This window comes from Mya arenaria, chromosome 10, assembly GCF_026914265.1.
Source record: "Mya arenaria isolate MELC-2E11 chromosome 10, ASM2691426v1".
In the NCBI taxonomy this organism is placed as follows: Eukaryota; Metazoa; Mollusca; class Bivalvia; order Myida; family Myidae; genus Mya; species Mya arenaria.
The window spans coordinates 39064410-39085103 of NC_069131.1; the positions used below are offsets into that span (position 1 = coordinate 39064410).

The 20694-nt window shown below is 33.4% G+C and overlaps 1 protein-coding gene across 2 annotated transcripts in view; it reads right to left on the minus strand.

Annotated features, from left to right (window-relative positions):
- Positions 1-4309: 4309 nt before the first annotated feature.
- Positions 4310-20694, minus strand: part of LOC128205490 (protein PHTF2-like) — a 54532-nt gene continuing 38147 nt past the window's right edge. For both annotated transcript variants that reach the window (XM_052907180.1, XM_052907178.1), the window contains exons 12-16: positions 14613-14709; positions 13614-13745; positions 13152-13238; positions 11986-12237; positions 4310-10580 (exon numbers count right to left, since the gene is read on the minus strand). In XM_052907180.1, the coding sequence (XP_052763140.1) occupies positions 10428-10580; positions 11986-12237; positions 13152-13238; positions 13614-13745; positions 14613-14709 (721 nt within the window). In that variant the 3' untranslated portion in view covers positions 4310-10427. The remainder of the gene's footprint in view (positions 10581-11985; positions 12238-13151; positions 13239-13613; positions 13746-14612; positions 14710-20694) is intronic.

Here is a 20694-nt window from a genome sequence, read left to right on the forward strand (position 1 = left end):
GTCAATTGTTTGGTGTTTGGACTGTCAGTTGTTTGGTGTTTGGACTGTCAGTTGTTTTGGTGTTTGGACTGTCAGTTGTTTGGTGTTTAGACTGTCAGTTGTTTGGTGTTTGGACTGTCAGTTGTTTGGTGTTTGGACTGTCAGTTGTTCCGTCTTTGGACTGTCAGTTGTTTGGTTGTTGGACTGTCAGTTGTTCCGTCTTTGGACTGTCAGTTGTTTGGTTGTTGGACTGTCAGTTGTTTGGTTGTTGGACTGTCAGTTGTTCCGTCTTTGGACTGTCAGTTGTTTGGACTGTCAGTTGTTCCGTCTTTGGACTGTCAGTTGTTTGGACTGTCAGTTGTTCCGTCTTTGGACTGTCAATTGTTTGGTGTTTGGACTGTCAGTTGTTTGGTGTTTGGACTGTCAGTTGTTTTGGTGTTTGGACTGTCAGTTGTTTGGTGTTTAGACTGTCAGTTGTTTGGTGTTTGGACTGTCAGTTGTTTGGTGTTTGGACTGTCAGTTGTTCCGTCTTTGGACTGTCAGTTGTTTGGTTGTTGGACTGTCAGTTGTTCCGTCTTTGGACTGTCAGTTGTTTGGACTGTCAGTTGTTCCGTCTTTGGACTGTCAGTTGTTTGGTGTTTGGACTGTCAGTTGTTTGGTGTTTGGACTGTCAGTTGTTTGGTTGTTGGACTGTCAGTTGTTCCGTCTTTGGACTGTCAGTTGTCAGTTGTTTGGACTGTCAGTTGTTCCGTCTTTGGACTGTCAGTTGTTTGGTGTTTGTACTGTCAATTGTTTGGTGTTTGGACTGTCAGTTGTTTGGTGTTTGGACTGTCAGTTGTTTGCAGTCTGTACGAAAGTCATTGTCACATTGCAGGAAACGAGGTCCTGCAATACAGTCTATATTGCAGGACCGGACCAGTTTTTGCAGGACCAAACATTTTATGTACATTTTAGTGAAAGTCAGGTCTTTCAACAGGGTCTATAAAACCCAAGAGTCAAAATCAGATCTTCAAGTGTCATTGTCCGTGTTTTCTAAATACTTGTTCTTTTTTCATAGGTTATAGTTCTCATCTGTCATAAGATGGCATTGCAAGGTACATGATTATCTATAATTCCAAAACTTAAATTTAAAAAAAAAAATTCCAGTGTTTTATAAGAATCAGCTGTGTATTAATCCACTTTTCATTCTATAAAAATCTCAAGTAAGAGAAAAAATTGATCAATATAACTTAATAGTAATCCCGTTACTGCTCCAGTCAGTATTTGAAAAGGGTAGGGTGCTAGGCCATTAAAGGGCACTTGAAGGCAATGAATGAGCCTTAATGGAGCATAATTGCAAGAGGAAAATGTTCATTCCTTATTGTGTATGTGTAGTAACTTCTTTCAATACTAAAGTAATCAGAAGTTTGCTATGAACACCTTAGCTGTTTGATCTTTAATTTAATTAGTGTCAAAATGATGTATATTTTTTAAACTTTAATTTCTGAATTTTTGCTCTGTCAAACAAAAGGGCACAGAAGGGTGTTGTAAAAAGGCAGCAGAAGGCTGGAAAAGGACAGCAGGGTGCCACGCCCTGCTATTTAGGCCTAGCTGGAGCACTGGACTAAAACTTGTTTTCTTATTTCCTGCTCTTACATGTAGGTGGTTAAAAATTCCCAGGGTCAAAACTTATGTTCTGACGTTTATGAACGTATTGTTTATTTAATACATGTTCCGTGAAACAGGAATTATCCATGTACTATGGGTTATGTAACCCTATGCATCCTTGTCAGAATCCTACATGCAACAGTGATTGTTGAGTTGCACCGACATCTCTCATTTCTACTTTCAGTTTCACTTTCATGTTTTTCATTTTGTCCGGAAGTAAACAAAAACATACAACGTTCCTATTGTCATATATTGCAACACTGTTTTAATTTTTTCATAAATGGGATAACAATAAAACTATTATATTATAAAACTTTACTGTACACTGACAACGTTTTTAGCAGTTCTCCTTTCACTTTCATTAAACTTGACAGACGGTAAGCGTGCACCAGTGTTTCCCGCGCTTTTTGACCATTAAAAACTAATACAAATATATTCTTTAAGTTGATATAGACATGGTATAATAAAACTAAAACAAAATATATTTAAGCATTGTTGTGTTTGAAACCATCGTGCTAAGCGAAAAAGCCAGAGGTATCCATTAATTTGCATTATGGGTGGAGTTATCATGTCATTGAGTTTAAGTTCTGCTAATTGACATAGAAACTGTATAGATTCCAGATCGATAATCAGTTGTCACTTCGGGTGTTAATTGCTCTTGTCTTTAATTGATTTAAAAGGCATTTAGCTTATGCCTTGCGGCTCCTTTCAAATCATTAATATTACAAATTTATGTTTATCATTTACGATTTCTGTGCATCAAAACCCGGGGAGCTTGGGTCGATAAACGCCCTGATTAAGTTCGTTTGATCAAGTAAACATAGTTTAGTTATTAAAATTAACAAGATGCACGTTTGAAACATATCTATTAAATCATTTTGCCCCAAAAATTATTGCCGGACACGCGGGCCTACAATATAGCTGCGATTGTCGGACCTCGGCATCTATTACTGGCGGGAGCCGAGGTCTGACGAACTTTCGTACAGACTGTGTTTGGTGTGTGGAAGTTGTCAGTTGTTTGGTTGTTGGACTGTCAGTTGTTTGGTGTTTGGACTGTCAGTTGTTTGGTGTTTGGACTGTCAATTGTTTGGTGTTTGGACTGTCAATTGTTTGGTGTTTGGACTGTCAGTTGTTTGGACTGTCAGTTGTTTGGACTGTCAGTTGTTTGGTGTTTGGACTGTCAGTTGTTTGGTGTTTGGACTGTCAGTTGTTTGGTGTTTGGACTGTCAGTTGTTTGGTGTTTGGACTGTCAATTGTTTGGACTGTCAGTTGTTTGGACTGTCAGTTGTTTGGACTGTCAGTTGTTTGGTGTTTGGACTGTCAATTGTTTGGACTGTCAGTTGTTTGGACTGTCAGTTGTTTGGACTGTCAGTTGTTTGGTGTTTGGACTGTCAGTTGTTTGGTGTTTGGACTGTCAATTGTTTGGTGTTTGGACTGTCAATTGTTTGGACTGTCAGTTGTTTGGACTGTCAGTTGTTTGGACTGTCAGTTGTTTGGACTGTCAGTTGTTTGGACTGTCAATTGTTTGGTGTTTGGACTGTCAGTTGTTTGGTGTTTGGACTGTCAATTGTTTGGACTGTCAGTTGTTTGGTGTTTGGACTGTCAGTTGTTTGGTGTTTGGACTGTCAATTGTTTGGACTGTCAGTTGTTTGGTGTTTGGACTGTCAGTTGTTTGGTGTTTGGACTGTCAGTTGTTTGGACTGTCAGTTGTTCCGTCTTTGGACTGTCAGTTGTTTGGACTGTCAATTGTTTGGACTGTCAGTTGTTTGGTGTTTGGACTGTCAGTTGTTTGGTGTTTGGACTGTCAGTTGTTTGGACTGTCAGTTGTTTGGTGTTTGGACTGTCAGTTGTTTGGTGTTTGGACTGTCAGTTGTTTGGACTGTCAGTTGTTTAGTGTTTGGACTGTCTTTGGACTGTCAGTTGTTTGTTGTTTGGACTGTCAGTTGTTCCTTCTTTAGACTGTCAGTGGTTAAGGTGTTTGACCTGTCATTTGTTTGGTGTATGAACTGTCAGCTGTTTGGTGTTGAGACTGTCAGTTGTTTGGACTAGTAAACTATTGGTTGTGCAGTAGGTCTGGAACGTGTCCACTATTCCTTTAACTGGCCCATTTTCACTGCCCATTACTCCAGTTTATGTGGAATCAATAACGCAGCAGTCCATAAGATAAATAATTGTCTCATTTCTTTACTGACAATAATGGCACATTTTCAAGATCCAATAAATATAAATGTCTCACTTCTCCAGATTTGTTGCCCAAAAGTTGGAAATTTTCCAGAAAAAGTAATGTTACAGTCCAGAAAAATTGTCCTATAAGAATAATCATGTCAGAACATGACTGATGTGGCACAATCAACTACCTCATTGGTTACCTCCTGGAGCATATGTGAATCTTGATCTATACATGCAACAGCTGTCACTATAAGTGACAAATACCCTTGAAGTTCCAGACAGATCAATAGAATATGCCTGCTTTCAGGGTAGGGATGTGGGTCTTACGCACAACAGGTTGACTTCGTGTGACTTATCTGTGCCAAGTTGTTTTAAAATCGCAATGTGCATTACACTGTTACCGCATAAAAAAGGAACAAATAGACAGACGGTAAACTTTTAAAATGCCCCCTTTTGTTGGCAGAATAATTGCCAACAAAATTTCTGCTTCCTAAAAAAGTGACAATAACTAATATAAAATTTAATCCTTTAATTTTTCACAACATTATAACATTGACTAACAATAATATAATACGCATGAACTCAACCTTTATTATAATTCATCTCATTTTAAGAATGATGAATATACCAGTATTACAGCGAACACACTGTGCTATATATTACTTCTAACATTATTTAGGAAATAAAAAGCATGAGCGGAGATTTATTTGTATAAAAGTAAAGGAAAGTGTTTGTTTATTATAGTGTCACCCCTCTTAGTTAAGGGCCAGCCCGTTGGGCTTATGAGACACCTACATTCGTAAACATCTTTACCCCGATTCCTTATCCCAAATGCCAGGCGCCTGGCAGGAAGGCAATCGGTACCCCTAGATTTAACTAGCTGCTGGGTCGGCAACCGGCCATGTCAGAACAAGCCCCTTGTGAGACTCGAACCTTCGACCTCCCGCTCCGTAGGCGGACGCCTTAACCACAAGGCCACGGAGACGGTTGTATATGTATACATTTGATTAATTGTTGTGTGTGAAATTACCTTTGCAAGTGAAAAAATACACAAATAAAATAAACTATAGCATAATAAATTTTCATAACAATGTAAAATTTGATGCAAATAAATAACTTTTAATACAAAGTTGTGCGTATTATAATTTATGTTAAAGCAATACATTCACCCTGCTTAAATTACCCAAACAAAAAACTACTCTGTGTTGGCGACAAGTTTTTCAAAATGTGTTCGAATCGTGTTTCTTTTTTGTTTATCATAATGAAATAACAGTGAAATATTTTCTCGCTTAAGGGGTCTATCTCATAGATTTAATTAAGTGATGGAGAAGCAATGATTTTCATAGGAAACAGTTGAATTTTTTTCAAAGTTCACAGCTAAGGCAAGCATTGTTCAAGTCTCAAAATTTCAAAAATTGATCCTCGAAGAGATCCCCTGCAATTTATTAGGGCATGCAAATTCATTAGGACATTAACGGTACATCTTGATGTTACATATCCCTAGCATTAATTACTGACTTGAATCCAAACAAGATGGCCATGATGACACTGAATCTAAAAAGAGGGCCATGATGACCCTGAATCCAAACAAGAGGGCCATGATGACTCTGAATCGCTCATCTGAGATATGTGAAGAAAAACACAGCTTATAAACATTTTCAAGCTCCATACTCGGGTGAGCTAAAATCAGGTGTTTAAAACCAAACAAATCACATCAAATTACATTACTAATATACAAATACAACAGAATATGAAGTGTACTAAAATACAAACAAAAATTGACAATCCATCTGCACAAAAGATGGATTACAAAATAAACAAACCAACCAAAAATAACAAAATAAACAATCAAACCAAAAATAACTAATCCGTCTGCACAAAAGATGGATTACAAAATAAACACAAGGACCGAAATGGAAAGAAGCCAAAATACAAGAAACTTTAAGAACTTGACATATTAAATGATTTAATGCAGAGAGTGAAGCAAAATCTTGCACTAAAAAAAGATGGAACCATTTTGTTTTATGTCCATTATGAATGTTTAAAAATGAAAACCTTTATAAAATATAGCAGTAATAATGATTTGCAATGTTATAACGACAAAATACATATAAGCAAATGATGGACAATGATTTTTCTCAGGAATATATTTTAAAATATGCTTTCTGGAGATTAACAGTGAAATACAAATGATATTTTTAACTTATAATAATTTGATATTTGTCACTATTTCAATATTTTTACCAAAGTCAAAGTTTAATGCCCTTAGGACTGGAAAACAATTTCAACAACGTCATTTTCGAAATGATATTTGCACGCTTTTCTGAGAAAAAAGATACAGTTATCCATCATTTTATATCCTTGAGCATCAAAGTAAATATGTCACTTATTACTATGCCTCTCGTGAAATATGTTGCCATCTTACACTGAAACGAACAATTATCCTCCATAAACGTCGATGAAAATCATCTGAAATCTCCAGACAACTGAGTTAATACTGGTATATGAAAAAAGAAGACATCTGTTTGACAAACTGAAAAAAATCCATAATCTGTCATATGTACCATTATAAATTATTAAAATATTTATGATCAAATGCATCAAATCTATATTGAAAATGTTTCATAACACACAAATGCATTATCATTCAGACATTTGTTAAAGTAATGAATTTCTGATCAATCAATTTGAAATGTATACAGTTTACAAATGAGACAAAATAACCTTTACATAAATTGTAAATACAGAAAACATATGACATTTTGAATTAATACAGCTACTGACAATAAAACAAATGTTAGGTCTTTAATATTTAATACAAGTTTTAACAAAGAAAAATATTACACTGTACAATATTTGTATTGTTTTACTAAAAATATAATGATATTACAATATCAACACCAAACAATACAATAAATCCAAATAAGAACAGAAATCATTTGCACTGGTTTGCCGCAAAACTTTTAGCACAGGAAATTCCAGCCAGGCAAAAGATAATTCATGACTGGGTCTGAAACCAGATGAACACTTTATGACACATTGGGCAGATTGTTCAAAAACTTTGTTTAAATTAACAACATTGTTAACATAATCGTTGTTAACTTTCATTTTTTTACTGCTCTGGAAGTTTAACGGACACACTTGAGATCTGCAGTTTTTGTAACAAGCTCTGAGACAGCTGTGTCAGCTGAACTTGTTTTATTTAAATATATGAGCATATTATCAACTATTTCATGTTTCAAAGTTAACAACTAACTGTCGTTAATCATGTTGTTAACTTTAACAAAGTTCTTAACAATCGGCACATAAACAAACTTACATTTGCATGAAATAATTAAAACCAGAAATGGTGTCATATTACTATACTATCTAAAATATGGCTATATCAAGCCTCCAACATGAATGAGGCAAGGCCATTGGTCCAGAACAGGTCAAGCTGGGCCCCCATATCATTCCATATTGGGTCACCAATCTTTTTATCCTACAAAAAATTCATCTTTTTTCTGATTCTGGTAAATAAATGAAACATTTCACATTAATTGACTAATTCAAACAGGTTATCAACATGATACATACCTTACAAGGTTAGTAGGTGACCCTATGTGGGATATACGGGGCACAGGAAACCATATTCAGGATTCTAGCTCCGTTCTCACCTAATATGGTTTCCTTTGCCCCATCATATATCCCATATCGGGTCACCTACTTAACCCATAACTTATAATATTGCACCTCATTGGCAATTCACAGAAACATATATGGAGGAATGGAAGCGAAAAACTTCTAAGTGCTTCTATTATTAACGTCACTTAGAACATTCTCGCTATCATTCATCAATACTGAGATCAAGATATAGGTCACTACCGTAGATTCATTTATATTTGTGAGGCTTTTCTTCCAAACAATTTATTTTTTAACAAGTTATGCAGGAATTTAATATCTTTAATGACAACATGTTGATATGAATTATTATTAGGGTTCTGCATTACAATTTATGTTATCTATCATAGCAGACAAGATGGCCACAAAAGCCAACAGTTGTCTATTATTTTTTTCCTTCAGTTGACAATGGGAATAACTCAACAATGTTAAAAGACAGAGTAATGTGCCCTGCTATACAGTTATATACTGTCTCTGGCAAGTGTACCAAGTTTCATTTGAATGGTTTGAATTGTTTTTGAGTTATGGCCAGGGTTAACGTTTTTGCCCGATGATGATGCCAATGGCAGCAATACCAAAGGTAATAACAATCCCACTACCTGTTTTCTCTGAAACACAGACTAGCTAAAAATCAGTTTTGAATTTCCCAAAAGATGTATTCTTTAATATTTCACCCAAAATAAAAGCAGCAATCAATAGTAATAAACATATAATTATATTAAATACAAGTGACATCTTTTAACTACATCGCAATATCCACCAAAAAACAACTTGACAAACAATTATAACGTACATCCAATAAATGATGAAAGAAAATATGTAATTCTAATACAATGTCATAAATGTTGTTATTTTTTAAACATGAGCGACTGATTACAATCATATGCTTACGGCTCTCAATATATAATTATATTTTACACCAAAAGGCATGGAAATGCAACATAAAACTATTTACAAATATTGACCGGATATAACAACAAAATTCAATTCTCGAATTAATTGTCAAAGAACAAAGAAACACATATTTTAATACCGGTCTTCGAAATAACATAAAATACATAAAAATTACATATCTATGTTATAAAATATGGGTCATTATATGACCTATGTAAACTGCAAATAAACAATTGGCAATTCAATGAACATACATAATTTTAATCACTGTAGAATAATTCAATTTTGCTAAGTTTTTTTATGGATTTTTTTAAGAACAAGTACAATTTCCAATGTTTAATAATTGCGATGTTATTCCTTCATATCATCAGTTAACATATGCAGCCTATTGAATAAAACTGGATATGTTTTCCTCAGGTCCTTTGAATACTGGTAGTTTGCACACAAAAAGCAATTTGATTGGTTAACAGTATTTTTTTATTATCAATATTGACCAATCAAAAAACTTTTACTAAACCAACAAATAATTACCATTTTTAAACAATTCGCTGTAGTATATTAATAATTCACTATTGTTTATATTCAGAACTGGATAGACTTTCATGTTTTTTTAATGAATTTTAACGCTCTTGAAATTGAACAATCGACCGGTACACTGTAAAAGTCATTTACAAGGAATTCCATTTTTGAAATAAAACATTAATGTGGCTTATATAACAACAGTAACTGTACTGGCCCTTATTCGTGAACATTATCATGATGCGCGGCAAAGTCAGCATTTCAATATTTTAAACATTCAAAACGAACAGTAACTATCGGGAAAGACTCAAATAAAATATACATGTAGTAAGGAGTTAATCACATTAATTGACATATAAACTCAAATACAATATTTAACAACAAACATCATCCAATTGTAAAAAAAACTTAAATCCATTGTCCACCGGTTATATTTTGGCTAATTTAAACATTAAAACGATTTCACTGGTCGGTAGTCATTATCAGATAATATTGACCAATCACAAACATTTTGGCTATAAACTAACCACACTAAAGAGTTAACAAGTTTTTTTTATACAATTGGTTGAAGTAAAATAGAATGGATAAATACATTCAATGTTCATTTAACTACAGCCGAACCCCGTTCACTCAAACTCGCATTGCTCGATTTCCTTGTTGGTTAGACCTGGAAGTCAAGGACTGATTTGTTTCCATCGAATGTAGAGAATCCCGCTTGGCTCAAATTTCCCAAGGCTAGAGGTATATTTGCTGATCCCTGGGAGTTCGAGCCAACAGGGTTCCACTTTAAATGTATTTTGTATGATAATTCACCAAAACAAATGGTGGACAATAAATGCATGTATATAACAAAATCATTATCTACATGAAGACAGATAAATTGTTTTTTTTTTAAAAATCGATCAAGTCATGATTGTCAACGAAGTAAAACACAAAATATCTGTATAAACACAAACACGAACCACGAATCTACATGAATGGGTTTCAAACATTAGCGCTGTCTTCCTGTCAGATAAGGTCTATCCTGACTGCAGTTTAAGCTCTAAACATGATCTTGTCATGATTCTTTATAACTGAACTTCTCAGATAAACATTAGCTTAACTGAACTAGTGCAAGTTCATTCATTTAAGCTCTACTCCCAACATCGTAATTGAAAAATCCCAGTCTTATCTTATAACACTTCATCAAAACCATACAATATCTTAAGCTCTAAGCTCCCCTGTACCTGCTGTTATTTTCCTTAGATTTATTCATAATTGTGGCTCTATATTGGCCTAATTCTGTCATATACCAGTAGCGTTATGACTTAGTTTCGTTTCATTTACAGCTTTAAGCTCAACAACAACTTTTGTTTTAACTTGGTATGGTTTAAGCTCTAAGCTTCAAACCATCTGTAGTTTAAGCTCTAAACTCCATTCCAGCACTTGTTAAAGCTCTAAGCTTAATAATTTGGAAATGGAGCTTGAATCCCGAAGCCGTGTTAGCACTGCAGAAAACGCAGCAAGGACAACAACATGTGGTCACGTTCAGGGAATCTTTAAGAATAATCCCAACGCAGTTAAGCTCTTAACTTGATCTTGTAGAGTTTCAGCTTAAATCCCAGGAGCTCAGTAAGAACAGCGGAGAAGGCAGATAGGACAACGACTTTGGTTACGTTCAGGAAAAGCGGGTTGGCAGATATTCCGGAGATCTTGAATGGGCTCTCCAACTCCTGGAGAAGAATGGAAAACAATGATTAATCACATTTGAGCGGCGTCGCGCGATTTTGGGCCTTCAGACATTTTTTTGCTATTACAATGTTTTGAGGTATTTGAATGCCATGTAATTTCAGAAAGATATTCTGAAATTTTCATGATGATATCACTTAAATTGCGTAAGTTACGTGTTTACAAGTGAGATCATGTATTGCGCATTTTGAATACTAAAGTTGACGTCATTCAAATGACGTTGTAACGAAAGTACATTATTCAAATGACGTGCAAAATTATTGTATCAATATCTTATCACAGAATCTTTAAGGAACATAAATTAAGATAAAAATAATGAATCATTTTTGTATTTTTAATACATTTGGCCATTTTAAACACAGACTATCAATCCAGTCAAAATATGTCAGGACGAAATTTAAGGTTGCTATGGAAACATGAGTAAACCAATGGTCATAAATTATCGAGAAAATGATGCACCAATGACAAACCTTAAATAGAAAGAAGTTTGGAAGAAATTGATTTACATAGAAAAAATCATTATTTTTAGCATTTTTTATTTATGATTATTTCATTTGTAATAATTATGTCCGAAGGCCCAAAATCGCGCGATGCGGCTCATTTAATGATAAAGAGAAGCAAACACTTGGAATGAATGAAACGAATGGAAGCTTGACATCGCCTCATCAATTGTCAGACGTAGTTTGTCAGAGGTGGTCAATGTAATCCAATGGATTATAAAACCATGCACTATTATTTGTTTACGACATTTTAATCCCTCTATTGGACATTTGAATGGTTAAGTGACAACAAGCTTTGTGTAAGTTCAAGTAGAAGTAACAGCCATTGAGGATTCTCACCTACATGTAGTCTGAATATTTATACATGTGAATTAGGAACAAATTCAAACTCATACAAAATACACCATTCTCTCAATGTGAACTGTGAAAGCATTTATATTGCCATGTTAAATTTTCCACACAATAAATGTCTCAGTGTTTTATTCTTAATACTCATCACGGTCATAAAGTCATTAAAAGCTGAATCTTTGGAAATATACAAGCAGAAATATAGCATGAAAATCTTTCATTTTAAATGAAGCATACAAGAGCGTCAAAGAGCAAACACCACTACTCATCTGGTGTGCTTCAATCTAAAAAGGAGCATAATTCAACAATGATTAAAACCCGAGTTAAGACTCCTTCTATACTTGTGCACATTGTCTTTTGGCAACATGTACACCAAGTTTCGTATTTAATATCTTCAATAGTTTCTGAGTTATGGCCAAGTATAAAGGTTTTGCATAACACCAAGGACGATGATGATGACAGATACACCAAAGCTATGATAATATATCAACTCTTTTTCTTTGAAAATCAGACAGGCTTAAAAAACTAGTGCCATCCCAACCTTGAGCAGGCTTTCAGCCAGTTTGAGGACATTGTTGGCCACCATGAGCTCTTCCTTCTTGTGTGGCTTCTGCTCCATCTGCAGGTACAGGTTGATCTGCTCCGTGATCAGTACGGACAAGTTCCGGTACTTCTTGTTGATCCTGAGGCCCAGGGTCATGAACCGGAGTAGGTATACACCCAGCGCCATGCACCATAAAAGTAGTTCCCAGTTGACTAAGAAATTCAGGTAGGTGTCTGCCTCTCTTAAAAGCTGTTATATGGAAATAATTAGAAATTAAATCTATGTTTTTAAATGTAAGACTTAAAGATATAAGAACAGTACCAGAGTATGTAAACACCAAAAAAGTAGTTCTGAGTTGACTAAGAAATTCAGGTAGGACTCTGGTAGAAGCTGTAATATGAAAATAGTTAAAAATATAATCTCTTTTTTTAAACTTAATACTTGAAAATAAGAGTACAGCCAATGTTATGCACCAGAGTATGTATACACCAAGTGCCATGCACCATTAAAGTAGCTCCCAGTTGACTAAGAAATTGTGGTAGGTGCCAGCCTTTTCTAGAAGCTGGAAAAATATTATAAATTATCAGTGATTAAAAAATCTACCCTACTTAGCACTAGAATCCTAACGTTCAAGAGTAGGTATACACCAAGAACCCTGGTCAATAAAAGTAGTTCCCAGATCATTCAGGGAGGTGTGTGCCTCTCTAAGAAGCTGAAACAGTCCTGGTTAGAATATCTGAACTAGAATTCTCCAAATCTTAATACAATATCCTCAGGCCCAAGGTAATGAACTAGAATGGGTATAAAACCATATCTAATCACAGTATAAGTAGTTGACTAAAAAGTTGGGGAAGGCGTCTGCCTCTTTCAGAATACTGAGTAATAATATTGCCTACATGTATGCCAAACTCAAAACTCTTTAAACTCAAAGTTGCATACATGAGTAAGCAAACATACAGCGCCATGTAGTATAAAAAGTAGTTCCTCATTGACTAGTTCAGGAAAGTGTAAAAAAAGTAATAAAAACACACACTGTATTTTAATTTTAAGTACAATTTTCCAGTGCAATGTGAATAAGTAATATGAAGCTAATTTTCTTAAGACAGCAAACTGCCAACTCTATAAACATCAGCAATTTACAAGACAATCTACATGAGACTCACCTGTAGGCACATCAGGATGAGCATGCTGAGTGTTAACATGAAGGCCGAGGACACGATAACATCTACTGACCTCTGGGGACCGCGCCTCTGTAAGAAAGGGGAGATAATTCAGTATTACATATTTAAATTTGTATAGCGTTTTTTTTGTTTCTTGGCCAATTTTTTTTGCAATGTTTAAAATTTGCAATGCCACTTTAGAGTTTAAGCTAAAGAGTTATGGAAGGGTGGTGAACCCTGTCCGTGTTTAATAGCACCCTTCCGTCCATGTATAGATGTTTTTAAACAACATGATTCTTATAGAATTTGAGAGAATATTCTTGATGATTTTTGTAGTATAATCTGGAACATTCTTATTTTGTATATAAGGGCAAACTTTTCTTTTCTTGGGTTATTAGTAAAAAAAATAAATAGATAAAATTTATTATAATATTTACACAAGAAATTAATTAAAGTGACACAAACCTTCAAATATGATCTTAGCGACAGCCATGTACGGATATTCCGCACTTTGTTGAGACGAAGGTGGGGTAAGTCAAACTTCCGGGCTCGTCTAGAGGACGTCAGGTAACAGAAATGCTTGGCGTATAACAGTCTCTGGAATGACAAGGAAGACTATACATTTTTACGGACAGAAACAAAAGTCATCTCAAATGAAACATTGTTTATAAATAGATATAGGATTTAAAGATCTGTACAGGAAAGAAGTGATTTATCAAAGAAATTCCCAAAATAAAACTTAAAAAGAGAAATACATTAATATTTGATTTGTTGGCCATGTTTTTTTTAGGGACAGCTGGATTTTTCAACAGTTTGAATGAAATACATAAACAGTGGAAACCCCTTGGCTCCTTTGCTTCGCTCGATTTCCTCGTTGGCTGGAGCTTGGTGTAAAGTACCAAATCGTTTTTAACAATGAACGCGTTCCCACTTGGCTGATATTTGGGTGGCTTAAATTTTTTTTACGGCCTGTGGGATATTGAGCCAAAGGGTTTCGACTGTATAGAGAAATACATCAATGTTGGATTTATTGACATTGGTTTATTTTTTTTGTAACAACTGTATGTTCCAACAGTTTCAATAAAGTGCATGATTTATAAAGGGGAATATATTATCATTTGATAAATCGACCATGGATTATTTTCGTAAAAGCTGGATTTTTTAACAGTTTGATTAAAATGTGTATAAATTATAGAGGATGCAGAAATATTTGATTAATGATTTATTTTGGTGAAAGCTGGAATTTCTAACAATTTGAATAAAATGCAAATAAATTATAGAGAAATACAGAAATATTTAAATAATCGACCATGACATATTTTTGTGACAGCTGGATTATTTAACATCTAGACTGAAATACACAAAAATAATTATGCAATATGTTAACATTTGATTAATCTTCTATGATAAATTTTGGTGACAGCTGCAATTTTTAACAGTTTGAATATACTTGTGTCAAACTACCTGTTTAAATGTTCTATCGGCCACAGAGAGAAGGAAGAAGAATATAGCGCTGAGAAAAAACCTCTGTATGACTGCATTGATATGGATCAGCATTTCCCTGCAAGCAAACAATAATCAGTTTTAACAGCATAATGTTCCTCACAGCAATAAAGAAAGTGTTAAGTTTGTTTAAGAACAAAAAGTGAACAAAAAGTGTTATGTATATTAAAGAACAGAAAGTGTGATGTTTGTTTAAAGAACAAAAAAATGTAATATTTGTTGAAAGACAAAAAGTGTCATATTTGTTTAAAGAACAAAAATATGTAATATTTATTTAAAGACAAAAAGTGTAATATTTGTTAGAACAAAAAATGTAATAATTTTTAAAAGACAAAAAGTGTAATATTTGTTAAAAGATAAAAATTCAGAATGTTAATTCATTTTCAGACACACCCTGTGTAAAATTGATATGTTGCGTACAACACATTGAATCTTATATATTGATGTATGACAACGCTTACTGTGCACATGTACTTTTCAAAGGTTTTGGGTATTTTTCCAATTCGAAAATTTATTGGGTTTGTCTACCACTTATTAAACCCACTTTAAAAATAGTGTTAGTATATGTATCTGCACTTCTCACATGACATTCACATTCTAAATATATACACTATAAACTAGGAAATGATGCGCTATTTTTAGACTGGTAAACTGAGCCAGTGACAAAATATCATTTTGATCATGTAAAGTAATGTAATATGAACTAAGGCGCTGCCTCTACGGGCTTGAAGTGTTATTGCCGGACACTTTAAGTTTACTTAATGACTAATTGAAACATACTAGGAGTAAAATCGGAAATTGCCGGAATCGTAGTTCTTTTTATGAAACACGTGTTCTACAATACATGGCGGCCGGCATTTTCGGCCTCTCGGGCCATCAAGAACAACAAGCTGTTTTATATAGACAAGTCGAAAAACTTTTCAGTACATGTTCTTTAAAGAGCCTTGATTTATGAATATTCATATGGCAAGGACGAAGAGGCTTTTTTGAATGTGCTTTTCAGCTGTATAATTATTTTGATATCAGGTCTACACTCCAGTTACCAGAAAACCATTTTTTTTGAAGAAGTAAAAGATACAGACCATTATTTGTCCATGATTTAATGAACACTAGTATGATAATACAGGCATATCTCTATTGTTCGCCATCTTCCTTGCCACATACTTTGCATGATCTCTCAGTATTTTGATTAGTAATTAAGACCATATTGAAAGAAATCGGCTAAGTAGTGTGAAGGAAATCGTTCCTATTACCAGATGTAAATCCTTATAAGTATTGGTCTTTCACACCTTCCATAAAGCAAGCAGTAAGTATTTCACAGTTTATTTATGAGTCCTTAATTTACATAGATACACTATCGTCAAGTTATAAACTAAAGCTATAAAATATGAGATAAATATGCACATGGCCATTGTAAATGAGTCATGTGATATTCATACAGTTATGTTGCAGTAGACAAATTATTAATTATTATAAACAAGAACTAGGTAGCATATAAGTATAATGAGGATAAAACATGAGCATTCAGCTGATACTGAAGACATTTTTTAAAAAAGTAAAAGATGAGTATATGGTCACCTTAGTGCAAGAACTCAATATCTGCTTCTATATCTATATGCAGTTATTGAGTTATTGCACTAAGGTGATTTATCATATTCTTGTAACAATGACATTCAATACTCATATTTGAAGATTAATAACTTCAACACTATCCATTTCATAAAATATGAATTGTCGATTTAACGGCAACATCAGTAAAATATTCCTTTGACCAAATGCATGAGTATAATCCCTGATTAACAGTAAATAAAACAATTCTTTTTAATATCACATGTCAACAGCATTATCACATTTAAAAAAAATATATTGTTTACACAGAAAAAATAAAAATAAAATAATAGTTAAGGAAAAATATGAATGCAATAAATTGCCCATTGAGGTCAAACTTAAGAACATTACTCAGCTTTTATTAAAACTTCATTTTTTCAAACCAAAAGATTTAAGGAGTTTACTTCCATTTTCAAAAACTAGTATATTTTTAAAGCACATTTCAATATCTGCAATATATTTCCATCACAAGTGTTTTGTTTATAGTAAGTATAATTGAAGAATAAGTCTGTAATTAGAAAATAAATATATAAAAAAAGTAACAGAAAAAATGTATGGATTTTTTTTTAAATTGAAAATGAAAACATAAGTGAGCCTTACAAGTTTCAAATGTTTTATCATTTGAATGTGGAGGGCAACATAAGTGAATTAATAAGTTAATGCTAAAATATATTTAAGGCTTATACTAAGAATAACTGATAATCTATTGAAAAAGAATGGATTGAAAGTAACTACATGGTCTTAATTAAGCGGTGTAATGTACATGTTTGTCAAGTTTAGAAGTTGTTAATAACTTTCCTGTTTGTACATGAACTAAAGCAAGTACTTTTTGCTTTTGATTGTTTTCCTTTAAAGCATTGATATAAAATAAAGAAAAATCCACTAATTTGAGGTTGTCATTTCTGCACACACTTTATGGAGGACAATATCAAAACGCATAAAAGTTTTGCTGTTACTTAAAGCTGCACTCTCACAGATTTACTGTTTTGACAACTTTTTTTATTCTTTGTCTTGGAATTAGATTTTTTTTTTTGTAAATATCTGCTTACCAGTGATGAAAGACTGCTGACAAAAGATCAGATCGCAGATTTTCATATTTCCATTCCAAATTAAATGTTTTATGACTTAAACCGTTACTAACGGTTTAATAAAAATCTATCAAACATTGTTTTTGAGACGGAAGTATGAAAAGCTGCGATCTGATCTTTTGTCAGAAGTCTTTTATCATTGGTTTGCAGATATTTAAGCAAAAACTTGTTCGTTCAAAGACAAAAAATAAAAAAGTTGTCAAAACGTTAATCTGTGAGAGTGCAGCTTTAACATCAGATATCACAATAAATGGAAAAAAACAGGTATCACACATGTCATAAAAAGAAATTATATAGAAAGCTGTTTAATTTCTGATAAAAATAGGATAGAAACTCTATCGCTAAACTATGACAAAAACATTGCTATTACTTTGATATAAAGTCTTCTTGATGTTTTTGTTCTGAGTAATATCCCAAAATACGACATTATATAAATATTGCATGGCTTCCAGTGTGACAGTACAGTATTTACCCGAATGTTGACAATATGTACTGTCACACTGGAAGCCATGCAATATTTATTTTATTATACTGAACACAGTTACCAGGGCTTCCATTAATAATTTGACACTAGAAGTATGAACTTCCTGTCAATCAATTTTGGAAGTTTTATACTGAAATGTGGAAGTTTAAGTCTCCCGCATACAATATCTTTTTCAATTATTTTTCAAAAAGTATATAATAAAAATCAAATAATTTGCAACTTTAACTTGCCAAATTCACAGACTTATGTATTATAATAATTAATTTTACTTAAAATAGTTAAACTGATTGAAATTGTGACCATAAAAGTAATATTGACAAAAAGGTTTCATATTTTGAACTTCCAACTTCGGAAGTTTTCTTCAAATTTATGGAAGTTTTTGTACTTCCAAAGAATCAATTTTGGAAGTTTTAACCCATTTCTAGGGAGTAATATACTTCCAAACTTCCTTTAACGGAAGCCCTGCAGTTACATTTATATACATATATATATATATATATATATATATATATATATAAGATTTTTACCATAACACAACTTTCAAGTTTAATCAATTCATTCTGTAATTATTGTTTGTTTACATTAGCTGTCATTTTTTCGGAAATGTCGTTTAGAAATAAGGCAAACACCGGTTGTAACCAGATTCACAATACATTTTAATACATGTAGGCAATTTTCATAGTTCCACAGGCAATGATTTTTCTAATTTTTACACTGAAAACTATCAGTTTTTGCAATACAGTGTCAAATTATGTTAAGCTCTATGTCACCTGTTTCTTCTCTTTCATTCAACTTTAATAAAATATTGATACTTGAACACAAGCACTCTTTTTTCTGTATTCACATCCGGATCTTGGTCAACGGGGGGCAGATAACTGTGGTCTTGAGCCTATTGAAGCAACATTTTTTCAGAAACATACTTCAAAACTCCTATAGTTCAACTTCAGGCTATATGCAACACATACTTAAAGTTAATCAATTATATTTTAAACACTTAATGAATGAGACAAGTATTAGCACCTGTGGTATTTTCATAAAAAAGCGGAAACAGCCATTTCCCACAAATGGTAAGCTGCAAACCTTTGAAGAGCCATTATTTCCTTATGCATTGGAGTAATTTGACCAAGTAAAGTTTTCCTTGTAGCTTTCAATAGTGTCTATAGAACAGCCCACAAAAAATGGCCTGCCTACTCTTTTAAGGTTTTTTTCTAAGCAAAATAAGGTTTTTCCATTTCATCGGCTTAGTGTTTTATATAAAAAAGACAAAGAGCCAAACTGAAATGCTTCAACTTGTCAAAATTTTGCTTTTCTGGTCCACTTATATACAAAGGTAACAGAACTGTTCAGTTTAACAAAAGAAATTTAGTGATCATGTGTTAATAGACAGTCTAAACACCACTATATGCCAAATTGTTTGCTTCTGGGACAAATGGCGCAACAAAGGAAATGGCAAAAAAACACCAAAAGGCAAAACTGAAAGATTCATGACAACTGCTAGTGTTTTCATGTATGAGGTGGCTACATGATGTAGAAAATGCAGAGATAGCATTATTATGCCCATTTAAAAAAAAATACTTTAAGTATCTGTTTTGAAGGCTAGATTTGGCATTATTAATTCAGAGTACAGCACTTCACCATTGTCTGTAAGTTGCTTATTTACACCTGATTTGCTATAAATCTCACTCTTTGGAATCATTTACACATAAACAAGTACTACAGAAATGACTAACAGCCGCAGCTAACTGGAGCTTATTGGCACATCATGATCTGCAAGCAAGACACAAAAGCAATGTTTTACACTAATAAAACTATCTGCCACTACTGTTAAATTTTGAAAAAGGCCTGTGAACACTCATTTGAGGCATACACAATCTTTTATGAATCATAAATGTGATAAATATGCAGAAAAGTTCATGAATTCAAGGATTTCCAGGACAATTTTATGAAATATATAGTCTTTTGGACATTTTGCAATCAGTTATTAACAACTCAAAGGTTAATCTCATCTTATTGAGTACCCAGATGCATTTTGAAAGCATTCAAACCAGACATGCTTAGAATTTCTTCTTACTTGGAGACGGTATTCCTTTCTCGGAAATCCTTGCCGAGAACCGGTATGAAAAACCACACGAGACCACATTTTGACCAGCACTAGTTCTTGTCCTTGAAAATTCCTCTGTGGCTACAGCAACCAGGCTGGCTATTGAAATAAGCAATAAATTAGGGTTTGTAAGCGTGGTTACAATTGACTGGTGCATGAAGAAAACATCATGCTGCATCAAATGTGTAGTAAGTTTTGATTAATGGCTTATAAAATTTGCAATTAATGTAATGTTTGCTTAAAAGAGCAAACAAAATGTGCGAATAGATGCACAATACAGACCAAACACTAATACAAGTCAGCAATTTCATTAGAAAATAATATTATTTAGGCTTTAAAAAAAAAATATGTCCGTTTCGGTTAACCCGACCCTACCTATAAAAATGCGCCGACTCCAAACTATTTTTTTCTGTTTCTGAGCAAAAAAAATATTCGTTAGCGAATAGAGAGTTAGGAAGGGCGGATAAATGCAGATTTTAATCAGAATACTTGTTTATTTGATAAAACAAGGTCAGGCAATGACAGTAATGTAGGAAAGACTGCCATGTGCAAGAAAACACTCTGAACTTACGACAGATTTTGAAAAAAATAAATAAAATAAAATAAAAAAAATCCCTACCTACCCTACCTAGAAATTTTGGGAAGGTTACCCTTAACAAACAATTTTTTTTTGCCTAATAATTATCAAAGCCGCACCAGAAATGATTGACAAACAACATGAAAGAAATTCATTAGGAATTGAACAAACAGTATCAATGGTCT